Source organism: Neomonachus schauinslandi, chromosome 2 (assembly GCF_002201575.2).
Source record: "Neomonachus schauinslandi chromosome 2, ASM220157v2, whole genome shotgun sequence".
In the NCBI taxonomy this organism is placed as follows: Eukaryota; Metazoa; Chordata; class Mammalia; order Carnivora; family Phocidae; genus Neomonachus; species Neomonachus schauinslandi.
In genome coordinates, this window is record NC_058404.1 from 201,588,280 (window position 1) to 201,602,308 (window position 14,029).

The following is a 14,029-nucleotide window of genomic DNA, read 5'->3' on the forward strand; positions in this document are numbered from 1 at the left end:
ACTGAGCAGGAAGTCCGACGTGGGGCTTGATCCCAGACCCTGGGATCGAGTCCCGCATCGGGCTCCCCGCTCCGCGGGAAGCCTGCTTCTCCCTCTCCCACTCCCTCTGCTTGTGTTCCCTCTTTCGCTGTGTCTCTCTCTGTCAAATAAATAAATAAAATCTTTAAAAAAAAAAAGCACAGCACAGCTTGCACTGGGCAGCAAAGTTCCTACCTCTGAGAGTGTATAGTACAGGACATGGAATATACAGATGCTCTATGAAGGTTAGTCTGAGGTACCTACCAGACTTGAAGATGTGGATCAGACACATTAGCAGAGTGCCTAGTTCTTGACAATAGAAAGTATGTTGCTGTTCACTCATTTCCACTTTTAGCTGTTTTGTAACAATATCCTCCAAAAGAATGCCAACTAGTTGTAGTAGAAACCTTCAAAGAAAGGGAAAAGTCCGATAGTCAATTAGGTGACTGTTATAGAGTAATTATATGAGATATACTGGAAAAATACATATGGTAGAGGTGAAGTAAAAATATAAATAAAGTTAAGTAAACAAAGTGCAACATTTAATACCATCCCTTTGTATTAAATCACTTTCCCTCTCTGTGTATCACCTTTCTCACTTATGAGATGGCAGTAAACATATCACCTTCAGGACTGTTAGAAGGATAAAATGACATGTAGTGTTTCTTTAAAGCTTTGCAAACCATAAAGCATCACAGAAATACCAGACAACAATCCACTGTAGGAATTTAATGTATCATCCATTTTAGCCACCTGCTTAAATGTAGCAGAGGGAGCCAAAGGCTACCTGGTTGAACCTACAAACAAAAGGGTGTCGGGCAAGTTTACTGGATTTATCTCCATAAACACACAGGCACCTCACCAATGACCAACGACAGGGAGGCTAAACGGATGTTATGTGGGCCTGCCTGGAAGGAGCACATCCGCACAAACCACACTCATGGGACATCTCACCAGCTCTACCTTACTGAGTGCCCTGAATCCAGCAAAGGTGGACACACACTTGTCTAGGCAATAAGCATTTACTGGGCCTGACTTTTGATTACTGCCCTCAAGGAGCCTCCAAATAATTTGTGAGGGTAGACATGATTTCATATCACAAGTACACCATGGGGAACACAGTGGGAACAGTCACCCTGGCAGGAAGAAAGATTTTATTACTGACTGTGTTTAGAATGGCCAGTACACATGAGAATAAAAATGAGACTTTCAGTGGGTTTTCTTAGATTTTTAAACTCTTTGCAGGCAACACAACACACATCCTTACTGCTAGCACCTAGGTCAGGCCAGCCTTAGCCCCCACTGCCATGGTCAACCACTGTGTGGCCTTTAACGAGGATACGAGATGGGACGTGACAGAGCTGTAAGAGAGACATGAACCCAGGGCCACAGCTGAGGCAGATCGGGTAAAGAAAGTACATCCACACAGACTTCTTTACCCCACTTGCAGTGCTGAAGCAAGACCAGGAGTTATTGCAGACTTACTGATCGCAAAATGCTACGGCTTCCTGAAGGCCATGGGATGGTTAAAGGCTTAGATAGAGAGCATACCTTGAAAATGTTTCCTCTGGCAAACTCTTGATTTGTCTCCCTTCGTTGTGTTCTTCCGGTGTTGAAGTACTGTCCCCATCTCTTAACCTATCAATTATTGGACAGGAGATTAAATATGGGGAGAAGGAGAGCTCCTGAATACGAGAAAGAACAATATCTTCAGTTGACTGGGAAATGAGAACCCTCAAAATGGCCAGGATTCCTGAGATCCACAGTTGAACAGTGCTCACAGATGCCTAAAAGAGAAAACACGGGATAGTTGAAGTAAAAAGAGAATTACACTTTTTCCTGATTGCTAGTTTCATGAATGAAAATTACTCCTATTTTACCATTCTATCAATAAAGCCAATAAATTATCACTGGTTCCAAAGTGTGGTCCCAGACAAGCAGCATCAATACCATTTGGGAACCTGTTTAAAATGCAAATTCCCAGGCCCCATCATGACCCTGACAGAGTCCCCAGGTAACTCTGATGAACCGCTGCACAGGCATGAAAAGAAGGTGCCATCATGAGGCAAGACACTCACCATTGTATCTGGAGTGACAAACATACTCCGTAAAAGCATGTCCACGGGACGGAGGGAGGAAGGGGCCAGAATCTCAAATAAAGTATTTAACACTCCAAGGGCTTCATGAGAATCAATGTGCATCTGTTGCAATTAAACATCACAAATGTTTTCCCGTAAGTCAACAAACATGTTAACATTTCTACCTCAAGTTAGGTACCTCTAGGTCAAATGACCTTGACCATCCAAGCATTACCAGCCCTGCCTTTGAAAGCATCTTTAGCAGTGAACCAGGAAAACGGTTTTTAGAACACCATATCAGCTACATTTTTCCCATAAGGGAAATTTTTTCATTTAGATTTTTATTATATAAACAACATACATTTTCTGTAAAAGATTCAAATATTTAAAAGTATGGAAAAACCCGCTGGAATCACAGCCCTCTGACATGATCACCATCCACACTCTGGGACCCTCTCTCATGCATCTCTTTTTTATACATACAGAATTTACCTAAATGGGATATCACACACAACTCTTTTCCTTTCTTCGCTTTACCTGCACCCCATCCCTACTCAGCCAATTATGACAAATGTTAATAAACTGGTGTACCATTGACTTTTGAACAACACGGGGGTCAAAGGCAGCCACCCCCACAGAGCTGAACATTCGTGTATAACTTCTGACTTCCCCAAAATGATAGCCTACTGATGACTAGAAGCCTAACGGATAACAGAAACAGTTGATTGACACATATTTTGTACACGGATTACATACAGCATTCTTACAATACGGTAAATTAAAGAAAACAAAATGTCATTAAGAAAATCATAAGGAAGAGGAAATATACATACAGGACTGTCCTGTATTTATAGAAAAACATCCTTGTTGTTCAAGGGTCAACTGTATTTCTAACTTTCTCCATGTTCCTATAATCCTATACCCAAACACACGTAGAGAGGTTTTTGTTTAAGTTGATTTGAAAAATCATGTTATGAATGTCTCTGCTTTTTTCCCTTAAAAATGGAATGGATAACTCCCAAGGCAACAGGTTTTAAAATCTAACGTTTTTAATGGATGCAAAATATTCCAAGCTAAGTGTCTCCCACCATGTGTTCAAGCACTGCCTTCGTGATGGGTACTGCTCATCACTAAGGGTGTGTCCATAGCCAGTGAACCTGTCTGCAGAGATGCACTGTTTTCAGGTGCCCATGTGAACACCACATGCACCGAGTCTACCTCAACGGTCAGGAAACCATCCAGAGAGCTTCTGCACTCCCAAGCCTTCCACCCAGGCCTGCACCTGCCCCACCAGCTCTACCTCTTCTGGGTCTTCAGGAGGAGTACACCAGGCCCACAGCCAGGGCCAGCCCCAGCCCCAGCCCCATGAGGGCAATCCCCTCTGCCTTCGCCCTCAGTATATGCACAGGCCCTAACCCCTCTTTCCACCTCTGGCTGCCACCCCACATCTACTCCTTCTCAGAGTCCGTTTCTTTCCTATTCCTCTCTCACCAACACACCTGAAACAGGCTTCTACACCCTCCACCCACTCAAACCTCCCCAGCGGCCACCAGGCTGCCAAATGCAGGGTCAGCTCCCAGCTCGTCTGCTCAGCCTGTGAGCAGCCGAAAGCTGACCCCTCTCTCCTCCAGGAAATGCCTTCCTTTCTTGGCTTCAACAATACCACCCCACCTGCTCTTCCTTCCCCACCTCCTCCATGGACTTGTCCTCACCTCTCTGGCCTCTAAGCTCAGAGCTCGGCCTTCCCCTCCTTCCCAACTACACAGGGTCCCCTGGTGACCTCTTCCCATCCTGATGTTCACCTCCTGCTCAGCTCCACCTCAACAACCGCAGACTCGTACACCCAAATGCCAGCCTCAGCCTCTCCAGAGTGCCTCCCAGGTAAGCCAGCTGCACACGCCCAGACCAGGATCCCTCCTCCTCATCTCCCCAACTCAGCAGACAGGAGGCCCATCACCTGCGAGCTTCCCCGCTCCCATCCACGTGAAGCTGAGAGCCAAGCTTACCAGTTCTGCTTCCACACCGTATTTAGCAGGTGGCTACTGCTCGCCACCTCACTCCCCACCCTGGTGCACGCAACCTCCACGCCGCAGGCAGGTGCCCCTGCTCGGCCCTCACTCCCACCCTGAGATTATCCTCAGCTCTCAAATCATACCATGCCACTTCTTTGTACCAAACCCTCTACAGGCTTCCCAAAGTCTTCCACACCGGCCCGAGAGGCCCTCCACGCCCCCCAGACCCTGGCTGCCCTCCCTACTCCCCATGGCCACTTTGCTCCATGCACGTGGCCTCTCAAAGTTCTCTGATCCCACCGGGCAGGCTCCCACACCTTAGGGTCTGCACTGCTGTGTTTTCTCTGCCTAGAAAGCTCTTAACCAAGGTCAGGTTTAGGCAAATTGAGCAACGCAGCCCTGCCCGGCCACTCCCACCTCTCTTCTCTCCTTGGCCCACCCTACATTACCTGCTGCCATCTGGTGTTTCACACACATCACTAAGTTACTTCTGTGGTCTGTCTCCTCCAGCCCCATCCAATGAAACTGTCACTCCTAGAGGGCAGGCTTTTCAATGGCTCTGTTCACGTTCGTATTTACTGCTGGTACCGAAGAGGGCCCAGCACTACCTGTGCATGGACCATGCACCTGCGCTTAGCCACCTGGTGGGCACCGTGCAGCGGTTCACACGGCTTCACTGGGGCAGGGATCAAGCTGGACATTTACCATGCCTTCCGGCCTTCCAGCTCCACCTTCCTTAGATTGTGTACACGACAAACGAGAGACTGGAATAAAGTTTTTGGAGTACTACTCTAAAAATATAGATCCACAGACATGGAAACCGTGACCACGTTAAAATACCACATTCACCAATTTATTAAAACTGCCCTCTGTCAATGTCACCACAAGTCAAGACTCCCTCCCTGTCAAGTGGCTGCTGGATAACAAGTCCGTTAGGAAACCAGAATGGGGCTGAGGCGATGAAGACAGTAAGAGCTACCGCATCACGTCTGCACATTTGCACCGACGGCCAAGAGTCACGGACACTGCCTATTACCCAGAGTACTTGCTTCCTCCACCAGGACAATCAAGATGAGCAAACAGGTATCTGCTGATGCATCCAAAGCGCTTAAGACCCAGAGCTCTGCTGACCGCTGGTGAGGCTTCCTGGAGGGCCATCAGCGGCACTCCCCTGCCACCCTGGGACACCCCCAACACCCCATTTACAAAGGTGCTGCTGCACCTGCAATGGGCATCTTGTCCTCGGACACCTGGTGGCAGACATGGCTCAGAAGCCCTGTGACTGAGTGGGCTCCATCCCGCACGGCACAGCCAGATCACCTCGCTCGCTGCAATTATGGAGACAACTGATCACATCGCTTGATTACAGAAGTTCTGCTTGAATGATGGATCACGGCTGACAAGGGAAAACAAACAGCTCGAGATCAAGTAGCAACGCCTGACTGAGCAGAATGAGGGAGGCAGGGCAGCCAGACGGGAAAGGACACGGCTCTGGACTCGGACCGCTGGCTCTGCCTTGGCCCCGGCCCTCTCCAGCCATGCACCTCTGGGTGGGCCTGGGCTCCGCTCGTGTGAAGCGACACAGCAACCTGAGAAGGTCACTGAGAATGAATGAAATCCCTGCCCTGTTGAGCGGCACTGATAAGGATCACAAATCGAATCTGTTACAACTCAGTGAAATGCCAATCCCAAGCGCCGCCTCCTATAAGAACCTTTGCCACTTAGGAAGGTGTCCCAGGGACCCCCCGGCAACAAGGCAGACGTGGGACAAACCTGCTGCTTGGCTAACATCGGGAGGATGACGTCGGCTATCTGCCGAGACAGTCGCTTCCACTTGTCTTCGTTCTCCTTGTGGCACTGCTGCAGGACCAGGATGAACATCTCCAACACCTGCAGGGGGTGGGGGGCAGGTCAGAGCTCCCAGCCGGTCGTGCTCCCAGAGCACATGTGCCCGCCTGCTGCACTGACCCCAGCTCCGACTCCAGGATGCAAACCCAGCGAGGGCCTGATGCCCCCAGCGCCACCCTGGCCCCGGGACACATGGGAAACCGCAGAAGAAAATGCAAGGGGCACCCTCCAACAAGCACAGTCCTTGGGATCACGGGCCATCATTATACGTCTATGCTTCTACGGAGTTTACAAGATTTCACAGTCAGAGAAAAGGCACAAAAAGAGAATCAAATTTATACTAACCTTTGGAAAAACGCAAACACAGCCCTGACTAAACTATTCTGCAGACGCCTCCTGACTTCTGTGTACGTTAATTTCAACTCTGTGCTCTTTACAAAGCTGATCTCCTACCGAGTTGCCCTTACTCTCAGAAAAGTTACCCATGGCCGAGCACGAGTTTATGAGATCAGTTCTAAGCAGAGACAGCTAAAAGCCCGTTTTTATAAATAAAGTTTTATTGGCACATGGCCATACCCGCCGTGAACACACTGGCTAGGACAGCTTTTGTCCACAGCAGCCGACCTGGGGTGTTGCAACTGATGCCCTAGAGCCTGCAAAACTGAAAATACTTACCACCTGCCTGTTGACAAAAATGCCTGTCAGCCTGGCCTGTTCACCACAAGTGCCGCAAAGGCAGCCAAGCCAATCCAAGTTACTCTGTAAGAAGCCCACCCGCCTGCCCCCTCCACAGCCGCCCCTCTGCTCAGTGGGCTTGGCAGCGCTTCTCCCACAAGAGGGGGACCTGCACTCCATTCTGACTCTCCTCAGCAAAGGCTAGCCGACCCTCTCTGTCCTCTGAAGAAACAGAGGGAGAGCTCCCCAAGCGCATGTGGCTGACAGGCCACTCTCCAGGCCGCCCTCCAACCCAGTGTGCTTTGTACCTTTCATTGTAATTATGGGATTTAATTAAACAGTAAGCATTTAATTAAACATTATATAGATTAACCAAAATGAGTATGCACAAAGAAAGTGTTTCCACGAGAAAAGCTGATGACTTTAAGATTCAAAGACAAATAACTACCAAGAATTACAAAACAGTGAGGGCCAGGCAAGCAAGCAAGCTAAGAGTGGCCTCACTGGAGAGGCCTGATGCTAGATTTCTGCACTGAGGCCCCACCCCAATCAGCCTGAAATTGTGCTCCACCTTACGGAAAACAAAACCACAGTTAGCACAAAGGAAAAGACCCTAGCCCTACTTCAGTATATGATAAATAGATGTACAAAATGAAGTCTTTAGATTACTTCAAATGTGAGATTTTTTTTAAAAAAGATTTTAGTTATTTATCTGAGAGACAGACAGAGCACGAGATGGGGGAAGGGAAGAGGGAGAGGGACAGACTCCCCGCTGAGCGTGGAGCCCAATGTGAGGCTTGATCCCAGGACCCCGAGATCACGACCTGAGCCGAAGTCAGACGCTTCCCTGACTAAGCCACCCAGGTGCCCCTCAGATGTGAGATTTTTAAAATCATCTTTTAGAATTCTATCATTTTGATCAATGTCAATTAACTGATTTTTGGTAATTTTGGAGAAGAGGGTCTCCAACTTATTTACTTCCTTGAATGACCTTGTGACTGTCAGTCAGGTGGCAGGTAACCTCCCCATGTGGCTGTACAGCTTTAAAGACCAAACCTCGGCAAGCCTATCCCTCCCTGGCATCTCCCCAGATTGAGAGCCAGGGGCAGCACAAAGGATCACCCGCTAATTAGTGGACCGTGGGCCACAGGGCATTTCCTCCTACCCCTGCAGAGACAATGGAGTGCCAGGGACCGCCCCACGCCTCCCTTACCTGATGGTACTGGATGAGTCTCAGCAGCATCGACACCACCACCTCTTTCTGGGTTTCAAGCTCTTTTCCTGCGTCGGCTTTATTGGCTCCTCTCAGGACAAAGAGGTCGTGGACTATCGGCTGCAGAGCTGGTATGGCTGTGGTGTAAAAAGGCAGGCTCAGAAGGCATCACAAACCGTTACACTGCAGACAGAGCTTAACACTTCCAAGACACGTCCAAAAAATAAGAAAACTCTAATCCGTGCACGGCTTATGATAGGGATAAATTCGGGTTATCAGTGAGCGCTACGAATTATCAGTATGCCGTCATGGAGGCCACAGGTCTTCCTCAGACACTTACTGATCATTTTGTGAAATCTTAAAAAAACAAAAACAAAAACTAGGGTGTTGTGATGTAACATCATTTCTGACAAAAGAGAGACAAATCCAAAAGCCAAATTCAAACTAACATCTTCCAACTAACTAAAGTAGCAACATCCTACTCTAATGCACACTCCACTTAAAGATTTACCTGAAAAGATGACAGTGTTCTTCAAGAGAAAACATGTAAAGTATTAGATTTCTATGCTGTTTTAATAATAACTCACTCTCGTTAGATAAAGCCTTTCCCCCAAGTCTTGTCTTTATCCAAAACAGCAGTCAAACTAGGTTCCTCAGTCTACCGCCACCGCAGGGACAAACCGTCTAAGAAACGTCTCTCATGGGGAAGGGTGTGGCCCAATCAAGTCACTGATGCCACTGTTAAGGCGCTGTCTGCCTAGTGGCACGCACACTCGGGCACACTCAGGCACACGCACACACAGCATACTTGCTGAATGTTCTACAGGTGACCACATCTTCCACAAGAAAGTACTGCCCATTGATTTTCTACCCAAAGACCCTCTAATCGAGGGGGTTTTCGTCATCCTTCTATTTGACATTTGCACCAGGGACCCCAAACTCCGTATGTGTACAAGTGTGAACTTTTGCTGTGGTGTGAAAGCCCTTGTGAGGCCATGGCAAAGGCGACTCCAGAGACCGTGAGAATCAGATGGTGCTGAGTGTCTACCCCTCAACACGTTACCTGCTTTACCACAACCACATGGAACAGAGAACGCTGCACACCATAGCGCCCTCCTCTGCGGTCTACAAAGGTCTTAGGATGTACCCTCACCAAGGTTCAAAAGCCTACTGATTCCTGACAATGGAGCCAGAGAGGAGTCAAGGGAAAATGCTGAAGATTTACAGTTTATTCTTCAAACCCCAACCTCCTTGTGCAGGTGAGAGGAGGCTGCTTGAGGGCAGACCATTGTCTGTGCTCCTCAGTTAAGTCTCTACAAAGAACCAGGCAGCACAGAAGGTCCTGAACCGAGGCCAGACCACTCCTTCCCGGGCCAGTGCACAATACACCAAGTGTCCTTACAGAGAAGGTGGATTTTTCAGTTTCGTGTGTTTCACGTAATCAGACTAGAGTGTTTATGTCAGACTCTCTCTGTACCTCAGATCACCTTACTGCTTCTTGTGTTTTTACCTTAGGAGACTGTAAGCTCCTGAGAGTAAAGGGGGGAGCTCTCTCCCTTTTGTGGCCTCGCTAAGCCGTGTGCACATGCGCACACACACACGCGTACGCACACATGCATACACATGCACGCTCGCACACGCATGTACACACACAGCTACAAAGCACGGCACAGCCGCGGGCACAGTTGGAAGTTGGCGTAATGAAGACTAACACTGTCCAGCACATCATTACTGACGACCACAGGGAAAGGTTTGTCCCGTTACCATGTGTCACAGCCTTCCTCCCACTGGCCATGATGCCATCACAGAGCTGAATGATTTTAGGAATTCCAATGATCTGTTTTGAATGATAGCGTTCGTAAGATAGTAATACCAGGAAGAAAAAGATGTTTGGAATAATTGCCTCTGATTCCCTAGAAACAAAAACATCCATTTAGATACTTCCTTTTAAAATTAAGATACATAATCAATATAAACAACATGAAATTACCAATGATTCCGAACTGAGAGCAAAAGAGAAAAGGACAGAGCAAGGGGGCAGGGGGGGAAGTGGGGAGAGTGAGGGGAGGGAATTAGGGGAGAAGGGAGCGGAAGGAGGGGTGGATGGGGGGGGGCTGAGGGAGAGCCCCCGGAAAGCACCCAACGGCACTGGATGCCCCCAGGCACAATCTTCTTAGTTCTCCTCCTGCCCTTCCTCGCTTCAGTTGAAGAAACTGAGACTCAAAGGAGGAAAAAGTAACTTGTCTCAAATCACATAGGCAAAATGTCACCTAATTAGAGTAAGAAAGTCCAGGGTCTCTAGACCCAAGGGACACGGAGAACACATCCTTCTTCACCGTGTTTCCCTACTTACGAAGGACAGCTGACCCCCGACAACATGGGTTTGAGCTGCGCGGGTCCACTTATACACAGGATTTTTTTTTAATAAATACAATACTATACTATAAATATATATTATCTTCCTCACAGTTTTCTTAACATTTTCTTTTTTTCTGGCTCACATATTGTAAGAATACACACAATACATATAACACATAGAATATGAGTTAATCGATTGTTGACGTTATCCATAAGGCTTTTGGTCAACAGCAGGCTCTTGGTAGTTAGCTTCTTGGGGAGGCACAAGTTACATGCGGATTTCTGAGTATGCGGGGGTCGGCACCCCTGACCCATGTTGTTCAAGGGTCCACTGCAGCTCAGACACTGAAGAGATCTCATTTTCAGTAACTACACTTAAACGCCTGTCTCTGGCACAGGAGAGGGTATTCAGGCCTTAGTGTCCAATAAGGGAGAGCTGCAGTTCTTCTCAGGAAAGCACACAATAACCACCTTTACCACAGGCAGCCACATCTAAAACGTGTTTTCTCTAGAAAGCTCAAAAACCAATCAGCATTCCAGCAGAAGAGACTGCATTTAGCAGTCTGTTATCATAATTAAATGCTCTGAAATGTGAAAACTGACACGTCTAGGGTGCCTGGGTGGCTCAGTTGTTTAAGCGACTGCCTTCGGCTCAGGTCATGATCCTGGAGTCCCAGGATCGAGTCCCGCATCGGGTCCCTGTTCAGCAGGGAGTCTGCTTCTCCCTCTGGCCCTCCCCCTCTCATGTGCTCTCTCTCTCTCTCAAATAAATAAATAAAATCTTTAAAAAAAAAAAAAAAAAAACTGACACATCTAATTCCAGATGCAGAACTATTTCTAAACAAGTCTTGAGACACATCAATTTTTAAGAGAAATAAAAACACACAGTGTGTTAATCAGAGTTCCACTTAAAAAAATATCTAGCAAAAATGTGTTAACAATCCTTTAAAGTAAATGTTCATCTTAATAATCTAAAATCACATGTCAGTGCGTAATAAGGACAAATAATCTAAAAGAACAAAATGCCATTACCTGAACTGGCCTACTTCAATGTATTCAAACTGCTTCAGCACAAATCCAATAAACACCTACAAGCAGGAAAATAAAATTTTCACATCAGTAATTAAAACGCGCAAACTAGGTTACTTTTCTCCCTACTTACTTGTGTCAGTTTTAACAAGTTCCTGGCAGTAAACTTGTGTGTATACAAGAACTCAGACGTATTCTGTCAGACTAGATTATCCAGGACGCTTTACTGAACAGTCGGTGGGAGATCCGGGAAGAGAGACTGCGCGCTCCAGGAGACACCGAGCAGTCCGCAGACACATCTGGGGGCCAGCTCGCCCCGGCTCACACCCCGAGCGGCACGGATGCCCCGACACTGGCTTGTAAGAAGATGCCCACATCAGCCCACCATCTCCTCCCAAACCCCGGCGTTCAAAGGGGCTGATGCAGGGGGCTGCTGTCGGGCAGGGAAGGGGACCCTGAGGGCACAGGCAGCACTGCAGGACTGGCTTTGAGCCAGTTTGCGTCCAATTCTGTTCCAAGCACCTGCGCTCTCCCAACCTCGAGCCTGGAACTTACATACCGCTGTGTGCTCCCAGCCCGCGGGCGTGACACAGACATGGAGAGGTGCTCCACAGATCATGATGGGACCTGAATTAAATGGTCCGCCTGTTCCCGTTTCCTACAGTCATCGTACGGAACTCCTCAGGGATGGGGAGCAAGGGCCCTGAGCTATACGAGCAAATCCGAACAAATGTGAGGCTAGAGCACTCACGGCAAGGAAAGGCCAGCAGCACCATGGAAGAGGTGGCTGGGAGGCGGCTTTGCTGGAGCTCTGAGGCCGGCCCCTCTCCACGTGCACGTGTCAGGTGGAGATTTTAGTAAGACAGAAGGAAGCAACAAAAATTACACCGTCTCTGAGAAGAGAGTCTATGTAGAAAGACTGAAGAGAGAATGGCGATCACACTGAAGGCAGCCCAGAAAGAGAGCAGCCTCTCCCTTCTGCAGGAGAACACCGAGCTCTGCCTGGGAGGAGTCACGACTGGAGGCTGAGGAGACGGTGGGGTGCAGCCCTGGGTGGAGCCGATGGCTCTGTGCCCCCAGAGCGGCCCTCGAGGTGGGCCCTGACTTACGCCTGAAAAGCCCCCAGGGCGCCCTTATTCCTCACGCCCCAGTCAGCATGCACCTGTCTCCCTCTAGGCCACCACCGCCCGAGGCTTCAGACAAGGCCTCTCCCGCCCAAGATCCCTGTGTCGGAGGAAAGGGCATGCTGTCCCTAACCGTCCTCCAGCGAGCATCTGCCCCAAGGAAGGGAGCAGCTCTCTTGGACGATGTTCTTCTGATAATTTGGCAAAAGAAGGAGTGCAAATGTCAGCCACCATGAAGCCCAGTCCTTCAAGCCCCCCTTCATCAGAAGATGGCACCCCAATACTACTTGTGGGGAGATAAGCATCCTGAAGGTGTTTCCTCATTTCTCTGAGCAATAGACCTTTTCAGGTGAGTGTTGGTGCCGACATGATCTACCAACACACCGATGTCTACGAAACATTTCCCACCTCACTTGGGAAAGAAGCCCAAGGTCATGGCCCAGCAATGACAGTCACATTTTCATGACCTACAGGCGACTTTATGTGTGGTGAATGCAGCCGGCGTCCCGAGGGGCTGGGATTCCAGAAGCGCTTCCCCACAGCTGAGTCCCACCTGGCCAGGGCGTGTCAACACCAAGCTGGTCAGATGGGCACCGGGAGGGCCTCTCAGGGCACACCACCAGTTACTGCTCCCTTAGACCATGTTCTTCTTTACAGACATGCCCGGACGTCAGCTTGTTTGAAACCAGATGTCATAATTGATAATCTGTTCAAAATAAGTCCCTGCGTTTTGCAAAAATACCCTCCTGGACAGTAAGGCTTAGTTGCATCTAAAATTTAAATGCACTTACCTTGGGGTGGGGAGGGTGAGTGGACAGAAAGCCCTGATCCTCGAGGATAGGCCACCCCGAGCCCAGCCCCGCTCGGGCGGAGAGCCCGCGCTGGGGAAGACGCAGCGGCGGCACGTCTCCTGAGGGCAGACCGCGGGGTCTCACAGGCTACCTGTACTGACTTACCAACAGCTAGGGCAGGAGGAAGCCAGAAACAACAAACCTGGTCCGAGTCCAGAAGACAGTAATTGACCCGTAACTGCACCAGCTGGGCCAGCAAGTCCAGGACCTGCCTCTGCAGTTGCACGGACGTGGTGGTTGTGTACTGTTTCAAAGCTTTAATAACCAGAGGCTCGAACAAGCGAATGTGATTATGAATAGCATTCTACCAGGAAAAAGGAAAGAACAAATCCGTGAGTTAGTCTTCAACTGAACACTTCAGGCAGCCGACCTGGGAAGTGCTGAGCTCCGTCCTCCCTTCTGGCACGACACGTGCGCCTCTCGCTCACCTTATCCGCGCGGTTCTTTGTGGCGCTCGTGAGGTTGGTCTTCAACTGGGTAGACACCTTCTGAAGCACGTCAAACCACCTGCCGGATGGAGAAAAGGGAGCCAAGAGTGGCCTCAAATCCTCTCCTGCGTCCCCAGCCACACTCGGAGTCAGGGGGCCTGGGGGGCCACGCACGCCGCAGCACCCACTCCTCTCGAACACAGACGGCCGGGCTGCACCGAGCCCGCAGTGACAACAGCCCCGGGCCTTGTCTGGGTGGCAGGAGCTCGGAGAGAGCGTGCCGGGCGTGGGAAACCCACCACCACCCAGCCCAGGCCACGCTGAGGCCACAAAGGGGATGCCCACGAAAATCTCACTTGATTTTCTTAGGAAAAAATTCTTCAAAGATTCACAAC

The 14,029-nt window shown here is 49.2% G+C and overlaps 1 protein-coding gene across 1 annotated transcript in view; it reads right to left on the bottom strand.

Moving 5' to 3' along the window:
- Positions 1-14,029, bottom strand: part of HTT (huntingtin) — a 138,777-nt gene that overhangs the window by 43,200 nt on the left and 81,548 nt on the right. Inside the window, 9 exon segments of the mRNA XM_021677709.2 lie at positions 283-425; positions 1,570-1,805; positions 2,097-2,219; positions 5,882-5,998; positions 7,845-7,981; positions 9,609-9,757; positions 11,235-11,290; positions 13,349-13,510; positions 13,635-13,713. Of these exon segments, the coding sequence (XP_021533384.2) occupies positions 283-425; positions 1,570-1,805; positions 2,097-2,219; positions 5,882-5,998; positions 7,845-7,981; positions 9,609-9,757; positions 11,235-11,290; positions 13,349-13,510; positions 13,635-13,713 (1,202 nt within the window).